The sequence below is a fragment of the Cebus imitator genome, unplaced genomic scaffold, assembly GCF_001604975.1.
Source record: "Cebus imitator isolate Cc_AM_T3 unplaced genomic scaffold, Cebus_imitator-1.0 Scaffold14, whole genome shotgun sequence".
In the NCBI taxonomy this organism is placed as follows: Eukaryota; Metazoa; Chordata; class Mammalia; order Primates; family Cebidae; genus Cebus; species Cebus imitator.
The window spans coordinates 8,730,415-8,743,647 of NW_016107329.1; the positions used below are offsets into that span (position 1 = coordinate 8,730,415).

At 43.7% G+C, this 13,233-nt stretch overlaps 1 protein-coding gene across 1 annotated transcript in view; it reads left to right on the forward strand.

The window, feature by feature from the left end:
- Positions 1-13,233, forward strand: part of COL4A2 (collagen type IV alpha 2 chain) — a 205,759-nt gene that overhangs the window by 120,849 nt on the left and 71,677 nt on the right. Inside the window, exons 5-13 of the mRNA XM_017501828.2 lie at positions 782-916; positions 1,001-1,045; positions 4,723-4,839; positions 6,126-6,197; positions 6,653-6,688; positions 6,797-6,859; positions 8,812-8,847; positions 10,860-10,901; positions 12,704-12,799. Coding sequence (XP_017357317.1) covers positions 782-916; positions 1,001-1,045; positions 4,723-4,839; positions 6,126-6,197; positions 6,653-6,688; positions 6,797-6,859; positions 8,812-8,847; positions 10,860-10,901; positions 12,704-12,799 — 642 coding nt within the window. The remainder of the gene's footprint in view (positions 1-781; positions 917-1,000; positions 1,046-4,722; positions 4,840-6,125; positions 6,198-6,652; positions 6,689-6,796; positions 6,860-8,811; positions 8,848-10,859; positions 10,902-12,703; positions 12,800-13,233) is intronic.

The following is a 13,233-nucleotide window of genomic DNA, read 5'->3' on the forward strand; positions in this document are numbered from 1 at the left end:
GTGTGTGTCAGTGCACCGGTCGGTGCCATGTGCGTGTCAGTGCACCAGCGCCGTGTGTGTGTCAGTGCACCAGTGCAAGCCCCTGCTTTCTGTATACCCAGAAGCGGACTTGAGGGATCCCGTAGTAATTCTGTTTTTTCATTTGTTAAGGAGCCTCCAGAGCGTTTTCCAAAGCAGTTGCACCATTTCACATTCCCACTAGCAGCACACAGAGGTTCTGGTTTCTCCACATCCTCACCAACACTTGTAATTTGTCTTTTTAAAAAAATAATAACCATCCTAATTTGTATGGACAAACATTTTTATATGTTTCAGAAATTCTTTTTTTTTCTCTCTGTGTAAACAAAAGGAAAGATTAACCACTTAAACATCTGAGGGCCATTTTGATATCTGAATGCAATATACATTTCCACACCTACTATATGCCTTATATTGAGGAAAATAGAGATAAAATTATAGAAATTTATTTGGAAATTTTTTTATACAAAAGGACCTTAAAAGAAGCCAAGTAAGTTCATTCTTTCATCCCAACATGGTATTATCATTTCACAATGAGATAGTAATTTAGGATAATTTTTTTCTAACATTTTATATTTTTTCTTCTTAAGCTCTATGACTTCTTTCTTTAGCTATCGTGGCAGTAGATGGTGATTTACATGTAATGTTCCCTGCAGATCATAGCTCTTTAAAAACAAAAAATGTCGTTTTGAAAGTAACCATAACCAATCATGAGCATTGATTGTGATTAATTGAGGAAATTGAACCTATGCTGTTCCCACAGGGTCAGCCTGGGCCAGTGGGCCCCCAGGGGTACACCGGGCCACCAGGACTACAAGGATTCCCGGGACTGCAGGGCCGCAAAGGAGACAAGGGTGAAAGAGGAGCCCCCGGAATAACAGGACCCAAGGGAGACGTGGTACGCACCGCTGCGGTGTTCCCCGGGCCTCAGGAGGGGGGTGGGTATCTCAGCATTGGTTAATTTCGTTTGCCTTCTTCACAGGGAGCAAGAGGCGTTTCTGGATTCCCTGGTGCCGATGGAATTCCTGTAAGTTTTATGGAAGATTAGAATTTTAAAACATTGAGTGCATTCTAGGCAATACATTTGTGACTTAAAGAAACATTTTGAACGAGCCCTCCTTTTTTGTTTATGACATGAAACACGTGGGGGCTATATGTGTGTACTCTCCCCACGGAATTCAGTCAGACATGAAACAAATTGTTTGCTTTGTAAACGTCCTTATAGACTTGGCTTCAGAACTGGGGCTACTTTGCTAAACTGCACGTTGTTTGGTAATGAAGAGCTGTGCTGTCCAGATATATGCCCTGCAGAGCCGGTCTGGCTGTCTGTCTCGTGTGAACTGCAGGGCAGCCCACATATGAAGCACATCGGCCAAGAGCATGGGCAGCATGAAGCCCTACTGAGCATTTGTGCAGCTTCTTAAGGTCTTTATAGTAACCACACATAAAACAAGAAAAAGAAAAGGCATGGTTTGTTCATGAGAAAAATCTCGAAATGCAATAAAATGTGTTTTTGTAACCTAGTTTACTTTACTTCTTGTGGCACAAAAAAATAAACAAAACAGCCTGACTCATAGCCTCCTTCACAGGGACCCATGAGCAGATTTCCCAGGGTTGGCTTCCTGGCCAGACCTGACCTCAGGGGTCAATGTGTTTATCACACGTTCTGACCCGCCTCCCATCCGGCTACTGCTGTGGTTCTGAGACATCTGCTTCACAAGCCTCACACATATACACAGATGTGTGTGCCCGCGCCCTGCAGCGGCAGATTTGGTATCACCACACATGTACACGCACAGGGAGACAGACCCCGATCCCAGGCTGCAAGAGTAAGGCCATGCCTTGCAGAAGACAGCAGGGAATGAGCAAGTGGCAGGTAGTCCCAGAGTCATGCATTTCCATTAGATCTTCATTCCCACAGCCAAGGAGGCGTCTGCAGAGCAGAAGGAGACAGTCGGGGCAAAAGAAAGCAAGTCACATTTGCCAGCACAAGAGCTGCAAGCCAGTGATCTCAGGGTGACCTGAATGGTGTGCTCAGACAGACACCTGGGCTCACCACACAGCCCTGAACAAGTAAGGAAATCACGTTCACATCAGCCAGAATCTTGAGAAGTGGACAGAGATGAAGAATCTGCACATTCCAAAGATTAAACAGATTAGCAAAGTATTTTCATACTAATGGCCTGAATCTAATCACCCATTTTAAAACTACTCTTTTGAACTCTTTGGAGTGTGTTTCAGTTTTGTCTCTGGCTGGAATCTGAGTTAAAATGGAGTGGCATTATGGAAAGCAATTGCAACTCATCTGTACCAGATTTCCTTCATGTTTCCACTTTATACTCACTCAATATCAGAGGCATGCGTCTCACAAACTAGGGAGGAAGTAACCATAATTTGGAGGAATGATTGTGGTGAGCAAGTGAGGACCATTTTCTTTCTTTCTTTTTTTCTTTTTTTTTTTTTTTTTGAGATGGAGTAAAGCCCAGGCTGGAGTGCAATGACATGATATCTCGGCTCACTGCAACCTCCACCTCCCGGGTTCAAGCGATTCTCCTGCCTCAGCCTCCTGAATACCTTGGATTACAGGCACACACCACCATGCCTGGCAAGTTTTTGTATTTTTAATAGAAACGGGGTTTCACCATGTTGGTCAGGCTGGTCTCAAACTCCTGACCTCATGATCTGCCCACTTCGGCCTCCCAAAGTGCTGGGATTACAGGTGTGACCCACTACGCCTGGCCGTGAGGACCACTTTCTATTTTCTATGGAACCTTGGTGCTGCCTGAAGGATCCAGTCTCTTTTAACTGCAGAACTCTGATACTACAAATTAAGTTAACATAAATGTCAGCTCTCATAAGTAATCCGTTAATGAATGTAGCGTTTGAGGGACCCGGATCGTTTTAGCTGATTAGAAGTTCTATATAAAAAGTGATATGCAGTAAAATCTTAGAGTGGTCTCAGATAACAATGTATCTAATTTGATGCTGAGCAGAAATAGATATTTAGCTCAATATAATTAAAATTTTTCTTTGAAGCACAATTTCAAACTAAGATTAGATTGACATGCATTTCAAATAACTTAGATCAGTTCTAAGCAAGTAAGAAAGACCGGCAGCAGACAAACAATAGAGAAGAATTTTTAAATGACAGTTTATTTTAAGGAAGAACATCACAGAATACTAGAAATCTGGAGCAGAACGTGAGGAGAGCTGTTTTCTCGAGCTGAAGCACAAGGGCCCCTGATGTCTTTATTTCAAAGCCACCGGAGAGCCAGCTCTGCAAACAGATTGAGCAGCTGCCTGCAACGGGGAGTCCTCTGGCTCACCAGAGAGTTTCACTGAAGTCTGTCGGATCTCTTATCTGACGGCAGCAGTTCTAACCAATGGCTGTGAACATCTGAAGCAAAGAGCTGTGCAAATAAAAGTTCCATTTTTTTACTGTATTTCTTAATATCATTCAGGTTACGGAGCACTGTATGTAGGATTTGTTGTGTGGTGATTTTTTGGTGGCTTTTTTCTTTTTTTGAGACAGAGTCTCATTCTGTCGCCCTGGCTGGAGTGTAGTGATGTGATCTCGGCTCACAGCAACCTCCGCCTCCTGTGCTCAGGCGATTCTCATGGCTCAGCCTCCCGAATAGCTAGGCTTACAGGCGTGCGCCACCACGCCCGGCTAATTTTTGTATTTTTAATAGAGACTGGGTTTCACCATGTTGGCTGGGCTGGTCTCAAACTCCTGACTTCAAGTGATCTGCCTGCCTCAGCTTCCCAAAGTGCTGAGATTACAGGTATGAGCCACTGTGCCTACCTGGATTTGTTTATCTTGAAATTTTCCAAATTTCTCAGAATAAATGTAAAAGTCATCCCAATGGCCTCAAAAATCACTCTGGAATGTATGTTTGGTTTATTATCAAGAAAACTAAAGTTTAAAAGTAACTACACAATAACAAAGCATATATCTAAACATTGTTTAAAGAAATGGCAAAACCAGCTGTGGCCATGCAGTGCATAAATTATAGGTTATTAACCCAGCCCCTGTATGTCTTCTGGAACCAGATTAGTGCAATGAAGATGCCCACAAATTTAACCTGAGTCCCTCTAATCATTGCAGACACTTGGAGGGGTTGCCTTTCCCCACCCCCAGACACTTCAGAAAACCTGACATGCTTTATATTCGTGTTTAAGATCTAAAAGGCCATGTCTCCCAAGAAAGCAAACAAGAGGCAATCAGTTCTTTTAAATATGGCAAGGCCACTGATGAAATCACTTTGTTGGTGTGTCTGCTCTGTTTAGCATGTGGGTCTGTGAAACTCACCATCTAAAGTTGATGAGGACCTCCCTGTTATCCCTGAGAAGGAGGTACTGCTTCTAAAATCTTCCCTAGAATTTTTTCAATGTACTTTTACTTGTCCCTGCTAACAGACAGTCACTCAGTGAAGTAAGACAGAGGAAACCCCAGGATGGTGTATCAAAGCCGACATGAAGCAGAACTTTGCTTTGAAAGCCTTTCCCCTGCTTGGAACTGTACCTTATGACTTCATTTATTTAGTCTTTCACTCACTTATTTGTTCACTTTTGAGGTGTTTTTTCCTTGGATTCACGCCGAGAACATTGCTTATAAGAATATTTAAGACTGTTTTATCGCACAGTTACGTGACAACTAGAAACCTGCTGGCTGGCTGATTCACCCACTGCTCTCTTTCCCAGGGACACCCAGGGCAAGGTGGGCCCAGGGGAAGGCCCGGCTACGATGGCTGCAACGGAACCCAGGGAGACTCGGGTCCACAGGGGCCCCCCGGCTCTGAGGGGTTCACCGGGCCTCCCGTGAGTATCCCCACAGCGTGCGTGCTCCAGGGACAGGCAGACCCCTGCTAAGCCCTGCCTTTATAACCTGGGGGGGCCTCCCGCTCATTATGGCCAGGATGAAAGCATAACTCCCTGTTGACACCCAAGATGTGATGTTTCTGGATTCAAGTAACTTCACCTTTCATATTCTTTAAATGTTAGATAGAAAATAATCATTGAGGTTGGTGTTATTCGCTCTCACAGGCTCCCCAGGGTCACTTCATTTTCTCCCAAATTCTCATGAGTAATAGTGGAATCGTAAAACGAAAATTAAAAAAGAGAAACCTTGACAAAATTCTGTTTGTCAACACCTTTATCAGATTATGAAATACTTTGTGACGTGGGAGTGCAGTTATTCTCCAGCATGTACCATGCAGGGCTTTGTTTTTTAGTGGAAGAACTTTTATATAATCATCTGTTTTGTGGCCTCATTTATTTTTTAAGGTCTTAGTAAAACATCCTAAAACACGTTTTCAGTAGTTTATTGCTACCTTATTTCCAAGAAAATCTTGCAAATTCAGGGTTATACTAAAATTTTGTTTGGTGAGACTTTTTATTTAAAAAAAAAAAAGCTTTAAAGTGGGGAGGGAAAAGCAGTCACTAACCACCTTCATTGCGTTTCCACCTGAAGCAAATGGATTTCTCCTGCGCAGTTCCTCCTCCACCTGCCAGTTCCCCTCTCCTCAGCTGTTTCTGTTTTATGTGGTTCAATTTTTCAATAAACTATATCGTCTTCTCTATCATCAATTTCATTATCAAGAAACATATCTATTACTTTAAGTGATTCTTTATTGAAAGATATTTACACATGCACGTAGGTATATACCTACTGTTAATATTTGGCATAATTCCAATTTTAGAGGTTGACCCAGTATCTATCCTGCAAATGGGTGCTTGGGTTACTATGTTTAGTATCCTAATGCCAAAGAAAGCCCATAATAGTATTATCAGAAATAAAAATAATATTGGCATACTAGAGGGTTGGTTGACAGAGCATTACATTTAGGTTTTGAAAATAATTTAAACCCTAAAGTATTTCCATTTTAACTCTGAGGAGAGATATGATTGGGTCAGTAGGAAATTAAAGGGTCTCACCCGTGCTGCTAAGTGGGGTTGGAGTTCAGAATAACCCCATCAACCGTACGAACAAGTAGACCTTGCCTACAGAAGTCAGTGTTCAGTCTTCCGAATTACCAATAGCTGCACTGAATGTTAATGAATGTTTTTTTGTTGTTTTTTCTTTTTATACTATATCCGCTAATTAGGGGCCCCAAGGACCAAAAGGGCAGAAAGGTGAGCCTTATGCACTGCCTAAAGAGGAGCGCGACAGATATCGGGTACGTTTGCAAGAGACGGGAGAGGTAATGGAGGGACCCAGTGTAAATTCTCAACTAACAAAGTTAATTGCCAAGTGAACGTTGCATGTAAGAATGAATGTACTGAAGGCATGCATAGACTGGCAGCATAACCCAAGTCACAGTGAATTTAAAAGTCACCTTATTTCCTATCAGGATGTTTTCAATCTTATTTTTAATTGTGTGTGTACCTCTTTCCCATATTCACAATACTCCAAGCCTAATTGGTATTTCTAGTTAATATTAGTAAATATTAATATTACTAAAATATTACTAAAAAGTAACATTAGTAAAAGTTAACATTAGTAAGTCAGCATTACTCAGTCCTGATAGGGCTGATCTGTTTGACGTGCTTATTTCCAGCTCTGCAGTACAAGGTAACTACATCTAAAGATGGTTAAAAGCTATCGCTCTTAAAATGATTTCTTCTCCTTTAGGGTGAACCTGGAGAGCCTGGATTGGTTGGTTTCCAGGTAAGTGTGTTTGTATTAGACAATATTCCAAACCAAAGTTTCAGAGCTTTAGAAATCCAAGTAACAGTTTGCCTCTCTTAAAAACGTTCTCTCCCTGCCTATCCACAGGGACCTCCCGGCCGCCCTGGGCCTGTGGGACAGATGGGTCCACTTGGACCTCCAGGGAGACCAGTAAGTACCTGGACACAGGTGCCCACTGTGGGACTGTCATCAGATCAGCCCTTCCAGATGCCACTTCTTTAATGGTTGAATGCAGATGAGAGCTTTAAGGACAACTATGATGCTTACAGGCACAGCAGAGAACATCAAGACAAAACAGACTGTTCCCTGCATGCATTCCACACTGCTGTTAAGGTTGAAGAATAAGGACTTAAAATTATGGTCACCAGCTCCCTTCCAGTTACGTTAAGTTTTGACGTGGTCCTAGCAGGGTGCCCTCCACCCCTGCCTCATACCTTCCCAGTGACAAAGAGCCCATCATCCCTGGGCAAGGCAAACCAAAGTCCCACAGGTTCATAAGGAGGAAATGGGGTCTGCCTGTGCCGTGCCCATGCTAGCAGGCATAGCATACCCGAGCCATGCCAGTGCTAGCAGACGTATCACACCTGGGCCATGCCCATTACAGCAGGTGAAATATTGGCCATCGTTAATCAAATGGCCCCAGAGGGTTTATTGCAAGTAAGGAGGCGCAGAAAAAGGCACTCGGTAAGGCTTCTGCAGCTCTCTGACCACTCCCACCACTGCACAGTGACCTGGAAGGAAGATAAATAGGCCTTAACTTATACAGCGAGAGATTTGGGCTGCAGGTGAGAGAGACCTTCTCACAGAAACCCATTGCTCAAGAACAAGACAAGCTATCAGGGGCCACTAACACCAGTTCCTTGATGGATCTTGAGGAAAAAAACAAGTCACATATGTTTGGGAGATTCAATCATGAAAATTGAAAAATCATTCAGTTTTCTTCAGATTATAATAAATAACAATAATAATAGATTTTGTTTCTACAAAGCAAATGTCCCTCGTGCTGTGAAAGTCATTTTTGCAAGTAGCCCTGTCTGTGAAAGACCTGGCCAGGGTGTCTGAGATAAGGGTCATGAGAGACGCTCTTGCCGTCTCACTCCACGTGGTTGTTGGCTTATTCATAGCACACATGCCACAGGGTTGGGTTTTATACTTTTTTTTTTTTGAGATGGAGTCCTCCTCTGTCAACAGGATAGAGTGCAGTGGTGCGATCTCAGCTCACTGCAACCTCCGCCTCCCACGTTCAAGCTATTCTCCTGCCTCAGACTCCCGAGTAGTTGGGACTACAGGTGCATGCCACCACACCTGGCTAATTTTTTTGTGTTTTTAGTAGAGATGAGGTTTCACCATGTTAGCCAGGATGGTCTTGATCTCCTGGCCTTGTGATCCACCCACCTCGGCCTCCCAAAGTGCTGGGATTACAGACATGTTTTCTACTTTAAGTGCACAGCTCAGAGAAGTCCGGCGCAGCCGATTGTACTTGCTGGGTCCCTAGCTGCTCTGACAGCTTTCAGTTCTTCACATGAGCCATGCAGTCATCCACAAACCTCCCTGTCTACTCTTTGCATCCACTTATTTGTACTTAAACACTCTTCCCCCGCATCTGAAATGCTTTAATCCTAAGCACGGTGTTGACACTGAATGCTTTGCAGAAAGATCCAATGTGATATTGCAGATGGACTTTCCACTCTGCAGTGCCGGCCTATAGATTCTTTCTGTCCATGAACGTTGACCGAGCCACCAGGAAGAAGTACCGCACGGGGTCTCATGGGGACTCCCAGAGGAAGTCAGGGAAGCTGTCTCTGCAGTCACAGGGCCTGGGACTTTGCAGAGGGATCAGATAAAACACAGAGAGGACATGGGTGAAGTTGAAAGCCTAAACACACAAAAGCAAAGCAGAAACAGCTGTCCTGAGAACAGCAGATTCTGAGAACTGGAGCTGACCCCAGTCCCTCTCCCCCAGCATGTCATCCCTGCCAAGCCAAATGCATCCTACACGGTGTCCTAAATATACAGTAAATGGCTTTCCCAGAGCTTTCCAGCAGATGTTATCTGGGTCCTGGGTAAAGAAAACACTTGACACATTCTTTGTATTTCTGCAGGGACCACCTGGACCTCCTGGACCAAAAGGACAGCAAGTAAGTTGGTTTTGGGGGGTGACAACAAGGGAAGGGGGTACTTAAGTATTTGTGGAGCTTTTCTACCATAAAATTTCTTGGTTGACAGCTATTTATTGTTTATATTATGATGAAAACTGTTTGGGGTGTTAAACTTGACGGATAGATCATGGTGCCTCTGGACATTAAAAAAGTGAAGATGTGGAATGAGTTGCTGTTGCTAATCAATTACCACATGCCTGCTGCTATATGAAAACCAAACGGAGGAAAGTTTGATTGAAAATGTAGATGAGAACACTTTAAGGATAGCTCACATTTATTCAAGTGCATTGATTTAGGAGAATGGACAAAATGTAGCTCTATCGGTTGTAGGGAGGCCGATGTCATTCTTCTTACCTGGCTGGAATTAGCTTCTACAGGAGTCTGATGTCAGCTTCTAGGAATATATTCGATAATAGTCAAGTTAGGCTAGAGCACAAAGCTACATACTGTTTTCATCCCAGGAAGATTATTAAATTGGTTGGAACACAGCAAAGTAGGTGGTTTGTTAGAAACTCGGAGAACAGAACTAGGGCTCCTAATTACCTGGGAAAGCTGGATAAGTGTCCAAGACAAATGAGTGCAGTTGATGAGGAAAGTATTTGATCAAAATGCGTCATAATTCAGAAATGCTGGGCTGCCAACGGGAAGCATCTAGGAAGCTTTCCCTTACCCTGTTTCCCAAAAGAGGATGCACCAAGCCCACATATTCCCATGCCCGCCCATTGCTGTGAGCCCCAGTGACCGCAGCTGCCCCTGCCCATACCCCCAGGCTCCTGTTCCCTCTGACACAGCTTCCGGTCAACTGGGGAGCTTGCGCAGGCTGCTGGGTGCCCCACCGCCTGGCAGCCTGGAGCAGGATGAGACGGGCCCCAGGCCAAGAACAGCGGAAATAGGGCTGGGCAGCCAGGCTAAGGAGGCAGCAGCCAAACCCTGAGCCCAGGCGTGAGCCTCAGATCTCCCCTTGCTGCGGCAAACATAAACAGCCCTCCTCACCCCTGACCAAGTCACTTCCTGGTGACTCTGGCGACCAGCTCAGGAGGCAGAGAAGGGACCGTGGGGGACTCACACAAATTGCATTCTGATCTAGCCTGGCCACATTTCTGCACTTTGATTTCAGCTCCCTGCTAGGTGGGGAAGAAGCAAAAGACAAAGTTAATTGAAGACTGTTTTTATTTTCAGAAAATATCTGGACATTGGAGGGGGCGGACGGTAGACTGCAGAGAGGGAGAGGTCAGATAGGGCCTGTGTGACCCTGCTGTCACTGTGGGAGCACTGAAACCCTGGGAAAGGAGCAAAGCTGTTGGGAGTAGAAGAGGACTCTGCCTGTGATGTGTACAAACATGGCGTCTTGCTTTTTCTGTGCGTGAATCTTAGACGCCCGCGTTGTCCGTCCTCCCACACGTGGCTACTGCATTCGTGAAATTATTAAATCCTTACTATGACACTGGGCCCAGCTTCTTAAGCAAAAAGGAAGACAAAAAGGGTGACTAAAACCCAAAGAATCACCTATGATCATTACATTTTGATTGATTTTAAATTTCCAAAGATCATTGTAAAGATAGGTAATGTTTATATGAAATGAGGATGATTTTGCCAAAATGAGAAAAGACTGAGCCAGAAGGAGAGAGGAATCATGATCTTCAAATGCAGAGTCCAAGGAGCAAAATGGGGCTACTTCCTCCATCTAGGGGCCAGAACCCAGGGACATGCTCTTAGGCTACCGTCTGCAGAGACCCTAAACTCAAGATTGGGGGTCAGCGCCACCTGGGGCCCAACCTCAGCTCCCACTCATTCATTCTGAGGCCTTTGTCAACCCATATAACCAACTGTCAATTAGTTTCTAGAAGGCAAAGCAAGAATAGTATGCAAATATAGTTGTTCAGTAAAGTTGCATATAAATAGGCCTTGGGTTTCTTTTTCTAAGAAAAATAATGTTATTTCTCTCTGATTATTGGCTTTTTAAAACTTAGAAAAACTATTTATCTTTTCAGGGCAACAGAGGACTTGGTTTCTATGGAGTTAAGGGTGAAAAGGTAAAGGAAACCTGGTCGATTGCAGCAGAGGCATGCAGCATTTCTCAGTCGGGAAATAAATCAATTTAATTATTAAGTTCTATGCTGTAAAACTTTTACCTTGAGTGGATCTGCAGACAAACCATTTGCACAGAGAAATAATCATTGCGAAGTGCTAGGTTGTTGCCAAAGGCCAGTGATAATTGTGGATCAGTAAGATAGTAAACATGTACCATCCAGGCTGGCGGAGACTCTAACACAGAGACACAACCTCAGCTCGTCTTCCACAGGTCGAAGTGAGGACACATCACTGAGAGCATCGTCTCATGTGTGGCACCCAGAGGTGAATAGGGGACTGAGGCTAGAGCCAGAGACTGACATGAAGCCATCTCAGGGACCAGGGGATCTCAGGGGCCAACCCTGGTAGCGCACAAGGGCAGCCATGAGGAACCTGTGGCTCTTCTCCTCCCTTGCAGTGCTGAGATTCAAAGGCCTCATGGCCTTTGAGAGGAGTGTGTGTGATCACGGGCACGACAGGCGCCCACACCCCGCAAGCAAAACCTTACCAGCAAAGTCTCACTGCGTTCACCACAAAAGCCATGTGCCCACCGTAAAATAGACCTGTCCCTTGGCCTCATTACTGGAACCGTTCTGTTCTGTTTTCCGTTCTGCTTTTTGATTGAACAGCACAGTAAGTTGAATCCAGTCCTGCTCATGTGGGAAAAGGAGACACTTCCTTCTTTACATGAATGCCATAGGAGAAGTCAAAAAAGAAAAATTAGCAAGCAGCAGGCTTCTGGGAAAAAAGGAAAAGAAAAACATTGAAGGTCCAAACACATAAAAATGTAAAGCCCCATACGATGAAATATATAAAATAATAAAAATAAAAACAAGAAAAATCTGGGAAGAAATCATTGGTGGGAGAGGAGAATAGCCCCACTAGATATAATGCAAATAAAGTCTGTCATCTACAAAGGGCTTATTCAAATAGTTAGTAAAAAACATCAGGGGCTCAGCGGGTACAAGGGAGGAGAACAGACGGTTTGGGTATTTTAAGATATTCTATTAGTGGACACTCAGTGGACACTGTGGAGTGTCACTTTCCGCAGCTGACCCAGCATCTCTATTTACTGCTGTCCATGTTATATGGTATCTGGACTCAAACTTGTATTATATAGTTTAATGTGGAAAGAAAAGAAAAGATAACACTGTTCTTTTTGTGTCAATTAGCTTCTGGGAGGTAAAGTCAGAATATCATGCAAGGATAGCTGTCCAGTCGTGTTTCAGAGAGATCGTTTCACCATCTGTGCACCACATCAGAAAGTGTTTTCTGCTAATGATACAAACGCAAAATAAAGCAACCTTGGGATATTATATTTTTTCCAAGATTGCTTTTCATTCTATAAAAACGCCTTTAGCTGGGGAAGTAGTCCTTCACTTCTTCAGCATTTCTTTTCTCTTGGTGCCCATCTTGGCAGTAGAGTAATACCTGTCAAAACCCACAGAGACACTCAGCCTCATACCTCATAATTCCCACATCTGTACATTCATTGTTAGGAAATAACCCTACAGAACAAATGCAGCCCAGAATTGCGAACAACGTACATGGCTTGTGTGCGTGAATTCTAAGTAAATGCTAACGAAAGGAGGAGAGAGAAAACAGGATTACTCTATTTGTGATGATTATTCTACAAATTGGTACACATATGGTAAGTAATATGCAAAAACTAAAATGGCAGTATTGTGGTCAGGTTACATCCATATTTGAGTTTTGTAGTTTCCTTTCCACTTAAAGATGACTGCTTTTGCCACACAATATGCAGGGTGACGTAGGGCAGCCAGGACCCAACGGGATTCCATCAGAAATCCACCCCGTCATCGCGCCCACGGGAGCCACCTACCAACCAGATCAGGACAAGGTAAAAAAAAAAACGGACTATTTTCCCAGTTGAAAAAAAAAAAGGATAGTAAAAAAAAAAAAAAAAAAAAAGGTAAATTTATTCAGTTTTATTCAACCACATTCCAAGTAGAAAAAACCTCACCACCAACTTGACAAATTTTGCATGAAAACAAACCCTGGTCCTCCCAGAATGTTTTCAGTGCTTCCAGACAGTTACTGGACTCACAGTGCCGCCACTTCATCCATCCATCGTCTCAAAGCATTGCAATGAACCCGAAGCAACATGAGATTTCATTTAAAAAAAAAAACCTCACATCTATCCCCATGTTCAGTGTACATGGAGGCTAATGGTCATACCATAATTCAAAGCCAGAATCGTAGAACTATCTAGCAAAATGTGTTCAGCAAAATAAAACCTCCTTCTTTGCTGACAGGAGGCACCTTTTGGGGGAT